Source organism: Podarcis vaucheri (genome assembly GCF_965113315.1).
Source record: "Podarcis vaucheri genome assembly, chromosome: 11".
NCBI lineage: Eukaryota > Metazoa > Chordata > Lepidosauria > Squamata > Lacertidae > Podarcis > Podarcis vaucheri.
This window is the reverse complement of record NC_138749.1, coordinates 31852319-31864013: the sequence shown is the minus strand read 5'-3', so window position 1 is coordinate 31864013 and position 11695 is coordinate 31852319. Positions and strand designations below refer to the sequence as shown.

The 11695-nt window shown below is 46.5% G+C and overlaps 1 protein-coding gene across 1 annotated transcript; it reads right to left on the bottom strand.

Annotated features, from left to right (window-relative positions):
- Window positions 1–3616: 3616 nt before the first annotated feature.
- Window positions 3617–7913, bottom strand: ANAPC2 (anaphase promoting complex subunit 2). Its single transcript, XM_082191786.1, has 2 exons — window positions 5560–7913; window positions 3617–5457 (listed from the first exon to the last, which is right to left on the bottom strand). Exon 1 carries the CDS (start codon window positions 7857–7859, stop codon window positions 5613–5615), a length of 2247 nt encoding a protein of 748 aa, XP_082047912.1. The 5' UTR covers window positions 7860–7913; the 3' UTR covers window positions 3617–5457; window positions 5560–5612.
- Window positions 7914–11695: the final 3782 nt, after the last annotated feature.

Genomic DNA, 11695 nt, shown 5'->3' with positions numbered 1-11695 from the left:
GAAACATGTCTCAGCATTCCTTTGAAGAAAGCATCAGCAAAATTAACTTTGAAATTCCATCGGCCTTTAGTACAGGTTTTATACATGTATCTCAATTAAGCTGTTGAATGAGGTTGTCTGAAGATTTAGAGCTATCAGCATGTTCATGCCATCCAGCTCAATTTCTTTTCATCTCATTCAGCTGAGGCTGTAGCCTTGCTGAACCAGCATTTTGGATTTTAAATTGACTGGATGAGGATTGATACATTGAAGCTCAGTTCTGATAAGATAGAGAGAAGTATCCAAACCATTCTGGTTGGGGTATCACTTATGATGGATCAGCTGTGAAATTTGTGGTTGCTGCGAGACCCGGCGTTGTCAGTGGAGACTTGAATGCCTTCTGTGGTTGATATGAAGCACCTTTCAACAACTTCAGATGGTTTGCCAGCTGTGACCCCCCTCACGAGAAGAGAAAGTCTGGTCCTAATATGATTCATGCTCTGGTAACCTCCAGATTAGACTATGTACTGCAGTGAATTCTACAGGGGACTGTGTTGTCAGATGATGTTGTTGTTTAGTCATGTCCGACTCTTCGTGACCCCATGGACCAGAGCACGCCAGGCACTCCTGTCAGATACTGTACTTTAATTAGTCAAAAACAGCTGTTAAGTTCTAACCGAAACTGGCTATATCTTGTCACTCTAAACAACACCACAGGCCATTGGAACTAACCTTGAACAACCGGGGCCTGAGTCTTATAAAGAAGTGCCTTCTTCCACGTGAGCCTACCTGAGTTGAATTCACCATTTGAAATCATTATTTGAGGTTTTTCTCCACTGAAGGCAGATGGTGACCAGAGAGGGCACCTTTGCAGTGGTGGCACCTCTTATGGAAAACACTATTCTCTGGAGTAAAATAACCTCTGTGTCGTTTTCAGCACCAGGTGAAGACTATTTTATTTGCACTGGCTTCCCAGCATGTTGAGTAGCTGGTTTTAATCGCTCTACTGTGTTTTATATAGTTGTTTTGTTCTTGTATGTTTTTATGATCCTCTGAAAACTTGATAGCTGAGGCCGGGCCTTTTTGTAGTGTCAATATGGGAGTGGTTACTGAGGCTTTGCAGCTATTTCTTGAATGTTGAGAGTCTTTTCGGGAGCAGTTAACCCTCGAGTTAAAGCTTTCTCTAAAATGGCATTGAGTTAATCCAGAGGACAGGGCTATGAAGGGTAATTGACCATGATAGCTCAGTTGATCCTCCAAGTTCAGGGGAAATGTACCGTATTTTTCGCTCTATAACACGCACCCGACCATAACACGCACGTAGTTTTTAGAGGAGGAAAATCCGTAGGCATGCCACCCGTAGGCATTTCCTCCATAACACGCACAGACATTTCCCCTTACTTTCTAGGAGGAAAAAAGTGAGTGTTATGGTGCAAAAAATACGGTATTTCTGCCAGTTGCTGGAGAACAGACAAGCCTGTAGGCATCCCTAAAGTACGTATCTGTGGCACTAGACTGGTCTTGTCAGGGCGGGTTTATATGGGCTTCCATTATTGCTGACTTCAGCCCACACAGCATCCTGCCAACTGCCCAGAAAACAGACCTGTGGAGTCAGGTGTGTGTTTTCCTGGAGAGGTGGAGAAGCTGAGTACAAGCTCTTTCAAAACAGACTTTAGAAAGAATGACCTAGTTGAGAGAGGATGGCCTGGCATCCTTGGTTGTCCTATATCAATCATGACGTGAAGCACAGCCACATTTCCACATTTCAAGATACTAAAAGAAGGTGGTGAGAGAAAATAGAGGCAAAGCCTACATTCTCTTAATCAGCATTAATTATCTTTGACCCAAAATACACTGGACATTTTGTAATGTGGATGTTGAATGAAGCAACAGCAAAAACTGTTTATTATTATTGCACTTCAGCTTCATTAATGATTGTGCTGCAGCTCCATCAATTCAAATGTTTACATCATCACAACATATGGAACAGGACGTCCCTATTTTCATTGGAGACATGTTGGAGGGTATGCAACCCTTTGTCAGGAGTCCAGTCCCTGGCTTGATAACACAGTGAGTGTAGTTAATTAAAAAGGATGATTTATTGTCAAAACAAACAGATAACTAGACGGCTCTAACACAGCCTCCACCATCATGACCCTTCTGAAAAATGCTTCCAGCGAGACCAGAAGCAACTGAACTTTCACTTTGTACGTCTTTTGTTTCACTTCCTATATTGCAGCCCTCCCATTCATGGAGGGGGTCAGCTCCCTCCTCTTCCCCAGTCTCTGAGAGGCTGTCTCTTAACTCTTTCTCACCTATTTGTGCTTCCAGTGAGCTATGACTGTGTTGTAGCTTGCTCTCAGCCATTCCCTTATCAGCGGGCATTCCAAGGGGTGGGTGCATGGCAGTTAACCCTCTCTGTTCCTGACTGCTTCCTTCAATTGTCAGCAACCATTCTCTGGGAGCGGCTGCAAACCTTCCCTGGGGGGTTGGCTCATTCATGACACCCTTCTCCATTGTTTAACATTCTCTTTCAGTATTGTCTAGCTCAGACAATACTGAACTAGATGACCATTGGACTTTATTTGGTATCAAGCAGCTTCCTTTGTGCCTAAGAGGGAACAATTATGGTAATACACTTCTTTAAGCTCTTACACGATCACCTTCATTTATAATCTTTACTTAAAACACATTTTGTGTTACAAATTGTACTAAGAATATGGAAATATTTGGTCTGGCCTCTCCTGTGAGAAGGATTTCAATTAGGAGAAAAGAGGGAACACATGCAGTTCTCACCCAGTTTCAGGCTGAATCGAGAGAAGGAGGGTAAGGGTGTGGAGTCAGGAATTGCACTGAAATATTTCATCAGTTTTGATTTAACATTTGTCAGTTCCAATTGTGTCATAATAAATGATGATGCAAAATGTTCCTCGTCTTTGCAGGGAGGAACATGGTATCTGCAGAATCTGAAGCAGTGCTCAATATCAAAACTATGCAAACAAACATATTATGACAGGCACTGTCTCTCTTTAGTTTCAGGTGCCTGGTTAAAGCCATCTTATTCCAGGAGGCCTTTGCATTATGGATGCTTCTCCAATGTTCTAAAACGGGTAGGCAATCTAAGGCCCATGGCCCACAAGTGGCCCACAGGGGTCATTTAACCGGCCCCCGAGCCGCCCACTCGGCGAGCCCCTACACACTGTGCTAAAACAGCACAGTGTGGCGCAGGGACTCGCTTCCGCGGTGCCGGAAATCGCGTCTGCACATGCTCAGATGCCGAAAATCACGTCTGCGCAGATGCAGATGCCGGAAATCATGTCTGCACAGACGGAGACGCCGGAAATTGCGGCTGCGTGCGCTAATGCCCGAGCTCGATCTGGCCCACGGAGGGATCTCTGCTGGAGTAAACCAGCCCAGGCAAGGTAAACCTTGCCGACCCCTGTTCTAAAACATTCTCATTTTCTTGTTCAGATGTTCAGATGGATATTTAAATTTCTAAGGTTTAATTTTTTTGCAGTTTAATTATGTTTTTATTTTGGAAATTTTGTGGGTTTTTTCATTGTAAGCTGCTTTGAGAACGAGATGGTGAAAAGATGGATATAATTTTTAAAAATAAATAAACTGCAGGGTGTTAATCTTAAAACAAACACCACACATTTTAATTGCACATAACAACCATAAGGGTAATACCATGCATGCAAATAAATGTTGTTAAGAAAATGTAAATTATCAGCTATTAATTAATATAGGGAAAATATTTTCAAGCCTTAAAAAAGGTAAAGGACCCTTGACAGTTATGTCCAGTTGCGAACGACTCTGGGGTTGCAGCACTCATCTCGCTTTACTAGCCGAGGGAGCTGACGTTTGTCCACAGACAGTTTTTCCAGGTCATGTGGCCAGCATGACTAAGCTTCTGGCGAAACCAGAGAAGCGCACGGAAACACCGTTTACCTTCCCGCCATAGCAGTACCTATTTATCTACTTGCACTTTGACGTGCTTTCGAACTGCTAGGTTGGCGGGAGCAGGGACCGAGCAACGGGAGCTCACTCTGTCACGGGGATTCGAACCGCCAACCTTCCAATCAGCAAGCCCAAGGCTCAGTGGTTTACATCACAGCACTTGTTGTTTAGTCGTTTAGTTGTGTCTGACTCTTCGTGACCCCATGGACCAGAGCATGCCAGGCACTCCTGTCATCTAGTTCTAACTAAATACCTTCACCCAGCACATTGTTGTTGAAATAAAATGTTTTATGTGAATGTAATTTAAATGATCAGAATTTTATAGTGTGTACTTAGTCCTCTATTAAAACTAAACCTTTTTGGAACAACAGATTATAGCCAGGTGTTCTGAAGGAAAACAAATGATATTTCAAATGGGTCACAGTGAATGTTGAAATGAATGGAAGCAGCAGCAAGCTTACTGGATGGTTCCCCAAAACTTTCAACTACAGTATTTCCTAATTTCTACAGAAGAATCAGGTGGAGGTTGACATGTTTCAAACTTGACGTTTTATATTGAAAAATGAGTGTTTCCATATTCTAGCAGTATTAGACAGGTTTTGTAGTTTTTTTTAAAAAAAATCGGATATAATTAATTGGATAGTCTGATTTGTGTGATATCCAGAGCCCAAAACCTAAAACCTTAAGTATAAGAGGGCTATTTATTTTAAAGCTCTAAAAGTAAATAATGTAAAATTTCCATGAAATATAATAATTTAAACAGCAGTCAAAAACATCTAGTCTATAAAACCACATAAATTATTAAAATAGCTTAACTTTCTCAAAATACAAATCAAGAACTGCTTGATGGGTCCTGGGCTGTTATACCTCTTTTTAACCAGCTAACATGGGCTGACTGGGTGACCTTTGAAATTATTCTGTTCATAAAAACTAGACTAAAATTGCCACAGATGCAAATGTTAAACAACCAAAGTGTTTATAATTTGGTCACAGAGCTGTCTTTTGAAGTCTTACTATTTTAAAAAAGAACTAAAAACTACCTGGTTTTACTTCCTTCCTTCCTTTGTTTTAGAACAGGCTTGCGTGTATCCATTTTTCCCTTGAGAACATGACTATTGATCTTCATGTTATGATTGTGGGTTTCTGTCATGTGACATAGCGAAGCATTTTGTTTGGATATGCAAGTAGACGTGTTCAGCTGTTGGGCAACTGAAGGTATCGGGAAATGCACTCTCACTTGCTTGGCAGGTTTCTCCTTGAAAGTTGTGAGCACATATGGGGGTTGGTTTTTTTGACATCTTATGGTGATGGATGTGATATTTGTCCACATTGTGTTTAGTCATTCAACAAAGAACTGCAGTCTCCAGAGAGACACGGAGGAAAGCCTTTTTGTGCCCAGATATGTTTTGTGCCAAATATATGGTTTTGGGTTTTTTAATGAACAAATAGCTTTATTGCGTGGGAACTGTAGCGTCCCCAAACAGACATCACCCAGTGGATCTCTCACACCCAGTGGATCTCTCACACCCAGCGCTTCAGTTCCTGGCCTTGGGGAAAAAACCCAGGCGCTTTGCTTGTGAACCAATATCTTTATTGTGTGGGAACCGTAGCGCCCCAAACGGATGGCGCCCGGTGGATCTCTGGCACCCAGCGGATCTCTCACACCCGGCGCTTCAGTTCCCGGCCTTGGGCAGGCGGTAGACGCCGCCGCAATAGACCAGCTGCTCGTCCTGGACCTTCTTCTGGAGGAAGATCTGGAGCTCCCGCAAGTCAATCTCGCTGACCATGGGACCCGTCATGACGAAGATCTTCAGCATGCTGTGGATCCGCTCGAGGGGCAGGCTCTCCAGGTTGGTCAGCATGGCCTGGATGTAGGTCCAGAAAACCTGGAGCTCCCCCTCCTTCTGGTCGGCCTGGGAGGCCATGGCGGAGTCGCCCTCCTCGTCGCTCTCCACCAGCACCACCTTCTCGGGCGCCTCCTTGGGCGCCTCCTCCACCACCGCGAAGGTGCCGGGCGCCTCTTCGCGCAGCACCCCCTGCTGGAGCCAGAGGGCCAGCTTGCGGCGCAGGAGGGCTGGGGGGCAGTGGAGGGCCGCGCTCAGCTCCTCCAGGGTCCAGGTGCCCTTGTCCTGGAAGTGGAGAATGATGGCCGCCTGGGCCGGCGTGACGGACAGGGAGAGCGTCCTATCGGCGAGCTCCACCTCCAGGCAGACCGCCCCCAAGTGGTGCTTCCAGCTCAGAGTCCGCATGGCCTTGAGCTTCTCGTACTTCCGGGCATAGTCCTCCATGGCTGCCTTGATCTCGGCCGGCAGCTCCAGCTTCTCCTCCTTGAGGGGCGGCCAAAACTCGCTGGAAATGATGGCGGCCGCCAGCCGGAAGGGGGGCCTCTGGCCTTCCGGAAGCTTCTGCTCCTCGTCCCGGATGTGGGCGTTGATCCGGCGCGAGTCGGCCATGTCCTTCAGCATCACCTCGCAGTAGAGCATCTGGGTTTCCCCAAAGCGCAGCTTGAGCAGCTCGACGTTGCGGATTTCCCTCTCGGCGCTGTAGTTCAGCTGGTGCAGCAGGCGGTCGGCCAGCAGGGTGCGGTATTCGTTGATGAAGAGGTCCTTGCTGCCGTAGATGCTGACCAGCAGGGTGATGATGTCCGCCGAGCGGCGCTTGGCGGCGGGCTTTCCGGCTGGGTGGGCGTCGACCGGGTCGGGCACCCAGTCCTCTGGCTGGGCGCCGGCCTCCTCATCGCTCTCCTGCCCGTTGTCCAGGGCGACGGGATCCGCTCGGGAGAGCTCGTGCGCCAGGTCGCCCGATCCTTCGCCCGTCAGGCCGGCCACGATCTGCCGCACAGTGTCCTCGCGGGTCCTCAGGTACTTGCGGATGGGCTCCCCAGCCACCTGCAGGATGACCATCGAGGGGTCCAGCTGGCGCAGGGCCTTGATGGCGCAGATGTAGAGGGTGATGATGTCCGAGGTGTTGACCCCAGGATGGAGGAGTCGCATCTCCAGGGCGCTTTTCAGGGAGGTCAGGAGGTGCTGGCGCTGGTTGGTCCTCTCTAGGCAGAACTTGAGGTCCTCTATGGCCGGCTTGGAGTCGGGGAAATCTCGAATGATGCCAAAGAGCTCCTCGATCCTCATGGCGGTGTAGAGGCGGTAGAAGAACCTCTGGACGTGGCAGCGCCAGCGCCGCAGGGGGGCGGCCTCAGCCCCGCCCTCCCGCCGGAAGACCCAGCCGACCCAGCCAATCACGCGCTCGAGCCATTCCTGGAAGTCGGGGAGGAAGGAGCGCTCGAACTCGCCCCGGCAGGTGCCCTCCAGGCGCTCGGCGATCATGCGGTGGAGGATGTCGGTCACGGCGGGCGTGCTGATTCGCTCGAGGAGGCGGAGGCGGTGCAGGACGCCGTTCAGCTCCTCAAAGCGCGCTACAGTTCCCTCCTCCTCGCCGCTGCCCGCAGGCGCTACGTTTCCCGCCATGTAGACCCGGAAGCTTCGCCCGTAGAGGTCGCCCAGCGCCTCCTGAAACGCCCCCGGCGGCGCCAGGAAAACCACGGCGCGCAGCAGGGCATCGAGGTTCCCGCGCAGGCGCCCAGTGGCGCCGGTGCCAGGCACCGCCTCGGGCACCCACTCCTCCAGCAGGGCGGCGCCACGCAGGTAGGGTGCCAGGTGCTCCTCCAGCCAGCGGAAGGCCTCCAGCAGTTCACCGGGCGCCGCGCGCCTCCAAAACTCGGGGCCCAGGCGGGACTGGAGGTCCGTCTGGAGGACCTCGAGGAACCAGTCTTCCAGGGCGCCCTGCAGGCCGTGGTGGCGGAGGGCGGCCCAGGCCGGGCGCAGGTCGGGGGGGGAGTCGTAGCGCGGCGGCGCCTCCATCCCCAGGGCTTCGGGCGGCACCAAGCCGGTGCTCAGCGCGCTCCAGGCCGCCGACAGTTCCATTTCGCGTCCGAACGCGGCGGCGGCAACCCGGAGGAGGACTAGGTTCCGCTTCCGCGCATGCGCGGACCGGCGGCGACGGCAAATGACGTCCGACGCGCGACGTGACGTCGCCAAATATATGTTTTGACACTGAATTCCGGAATGAGATAATAAGCAAGAAACTACAATGCAGGAAAAAAGCAGATATAATAAAAGTTTTTTTGGGGGGCAGTTACTGCCTGCCTTCCTTAATGTTTGATTGGGACAAAAAGAAAGAAAATGGATCAATTAATTATATGAACCAGGATGTTTTTTGCTTGTAGTTCAGTAAACTTATGAAATGTCATGACCTTTGGCTAGCACAATAAGCTTATTGTTGATGATAGGCTTATACCATTTTTGAGCCATCTTGTTTTATTAATTTAAAACAGAACATTTTTTTTAACAATAAAAAGGCTAAAAGTGAGAACCCACCCTATCGCTTATTTGTTAATGCAATGCTCTGTTACAGAGTCTGTTCACCTGTGATTAGTGACTCCCTTGTCCTTGGGAAATTGAAAGCTAGCAACACCTTTTTGGGGAAAAGGTGATGCCAGTCTCTGACGGTGTGATGCGTTTCAGGGAAGTCCAAAATGATTAGGAAAGGCACATTTGGGATTTCTGTTAATGGAAGCTGGAGATGCTAATATTTTGATTTATAATTTGGTTGAATTGTGAATGGTTTTATATTTTAACTGATTTTTATTATTAGCCGCCTTGAATTTATTCTGAAAACTAGACGAGATATAAGTTTTTAAAAACAGACTATCAATAAATTGGAGTATAGAAGGGAGCTGATCAGATATATACTTGATTAAGTATACTTAATTAATGTAAGGCTTAATTTGTACCAGCTTTTTTTTTAGGAGGGAGAAACAGTTGAGGCTCCAAATGTTGCTGAACCACAACTTCCATCAGCTCTAGCAAGCACTGCCAGTGTCAGTGGATGATGGGAGTTTTTTTTTTCTCCCCCCCCCCGGATGATGGGAGTTGTAGTTCAGCAACATCCAGCGGTCCAAAGGGCCCCCTCTTGACTTAAAGAGAAACTGGCTCAAAGGTTCCCCACATCTGCTTTAAGCGATGCATAGTTTTGAACCAGCTGGCCAGTGGAACATTGGAAGCTGCCTTGAATCAGTGGTCCATTAAGCTCAGCTTAGTCTGACTGGGAGCAGCTCCACAGGTTTTCAGGCAGCTCTACCTGGAGATGCTGAGTTGAACCTGTGATTTCTACATGCTCTGCTAAAGCAGACCCTCTAAATGTCCCTATTTTCCAGGGATGTGCTTGATTTAGAGAAGCCGTCCAGGTTTTTGATTTGATACTGGAATGTTCTACTTTTCCTTAGGCTGTCCCTATTTCATTGGAGAAATGTTGGCGAGTATGGAGTTATCAGACTCATGAGCCATCTGAAGGCAATCCTGTATAGGGAAGGTTTTTTTTTTTAAAAAAATATATCTTTAATATTTAATGTTTTCTTATGTTTATATATATATGTTGGAAGCTGCCCAGAGTGCCTGGGGAAACCCAGTAAGATGTGGCGGGTATAATAGTATAATTATCATTATGGAATGGGACATTCCTATTTTCATCAGAGAAATGTTGGAGGGTATGCTGAAACTAAGCCCTGGAACTGGTGAAGCTCAGAGGGGGAATAAAGTCTGTGTGATTAGAAGGAGAACTTTCCCACCCTGAGATGCGCCCCAAAGTTACAAGCCTCTAAATTTTAGCCTCTAAAATACAGTACCTACTGGATGACAAGGAAGGCTATCCAGGTCACAAGGCATGGTCAGCAACACTGTAGACACTACAGGTAGGCTTAAACCGCAGCGTTAGCAAAAGAGAAGCATCTCTGAGAGCCAGTGTGGTGTAGTGGTTAAGAGCGGTAGTCACGTAATCTGGGGAACCGGGTTCGCGTCTCCGCTCCTCCACATGCAGCTGCTGGGTGACCTTGGGCCAGTCACACTTCTTTGAAGTCTCTCAGCCCCACTCACCTCACAGAGTGTTTGTTGTGGGGGAGGAAGGGAAAGGAGATTGTTAGCCGCTTTGAGACTCCTGAAGAGGAGTGAAAGGCGGGATATCAAATCCAAACTCTTCTTCTTCTTGGTTTCTGTTAGAAAACACTGATGTCCTAGATCTGGAAGGGTTTAACAATGCTTTTGGGTGGCATGCATATTTGTGGTACGACAAGGCAAAGACTCATAAATTGTTTAAAAACCATATTGTCAGGAAAGCTCTATTTATTGTCTGGACTAAATATAAGGACTTACTTGAAAATAAGACTCCGAGGTGGTTATCACCGATGGAGGCTAAGGCCATAAAACTACTTAACATGGAGAGTGGCTGGGCAAAATATTGTGAGATAATAGAAAGAGTTGGTGATACTTGGAGGTTGCAGAGTTTTGAAAAACTGAAAGGAAAGCTGCGAGACTGGTTTCACTATGCCCAAATCTTAGAGATCTTTAAAAAGGACAAAAAAATTGGTTTCCAGGTGGAAAAATCAAAATTAGAGTCAGAATTACTTGAACCTAAGACGAAAGTGCTTTCAAGAATGTATAACTTGTTGCTTAAATGGAACACCCAAGATGAGACAGTTAAATCAGCCATGATAAAATGGGCACAAGACATTGGGTACAACATTATGTCTGAAGACTGGGAAAGGTTATGGACCACCGGTATGAAATTTACGGCATGTAGTGCCTTAAAAGAAAACATTATGAAAATGGTGTACAGGTGGTACATGACCCCAGTTAAACTTGCAAAGATTTATCATCTGTCTGACAATAAATGTTGGAAATGTAAGGAGGCTGAAGGAACATTCTTTCACTTCTGGTGGACATGCCCGAGGGTGAAGGCCTTTTGGGAAATGATCTATAACGAGTTGAAAAAGGTATTTAAGTATACCTTTCATAAGAAACCAGAGGCCTTCCTCCTGGGCATTGTAGGCCAGAGAGTGTTAAAGAAAGATAGAACTTTCTTTTTATATGCAACTACAGCAGCAAGAATCCTTATAGCCAAATATTGGAAGGCACAGGAGCTACCCACGCTGGAAGAGTGGCATACGCAACTGATGGACTACATGGAACTAGCCGAAATGACTGGCAGAATCCGAGACCTGGGAGAAGAGGCAGTGGAAGAGGATTGGAAAAAATTTAAGGACTATCTACAAAAACATTATAAGTTATATGAATGTTGAGAATTTGCTAAGTTTTGGGAAAAACATGCTTCAGTATTGAGATTTGAAAATGATGGAAATTAAGTTATGACTGCGAAAAGTTTAAATTTTTAGAGTATATAATTAGATGAAAGTACAAAAACACATGAAACAAGGTATCAATTTGCTGTTTATTTTTTATTGTAAAGAAAACAGGGGATGGAAGATGTGGGGAAGTCCAGTTGATTATGACAAAGGATCTGGAAAAGTGAATGTTCTTTTATTTAATTTCCTTTTTCTTTTTGTAAAATCGCTTTTGTTGTGTTATCGATGATGTATTCTGACCTTGGAAAAAAAAGCAATAAAAAATATTATATAAAAAAACAAACAAACTCTTCTTCTTCTTCTTCTCTCTGGACTGGAGGAAGCAATAGCTGTCCATAGCAGTTGCACCAGTTTATTCCCACGCCCCTTCCAAGACAAAAGGGCAGCAAAGAGTGGAGTCTTATTTCACCTGAACCGTTCATTATTTTAAAGTTTCTAAAAGTCTGAGAGTCCCCACATTGGGGGCAGGGACGTGAAAAGAAGAAACTGAGAAACTTCTTTATGACATAAGCTTTTGGAGTCCTTTATCAGCCTTTAAAGTCCCACAGGGCTTTGTTGTTTTTG

What these genes read in the sequence shown, in the direction of transcription:
- ANAPC2 (XM_082191786.1), bottom strand. Translation starts at nt 7,859, where the DNA reads ATGGAACTGTCGGCGGCCTGGAGCGCGCTGAGCACCGGCTTGGTGCCG.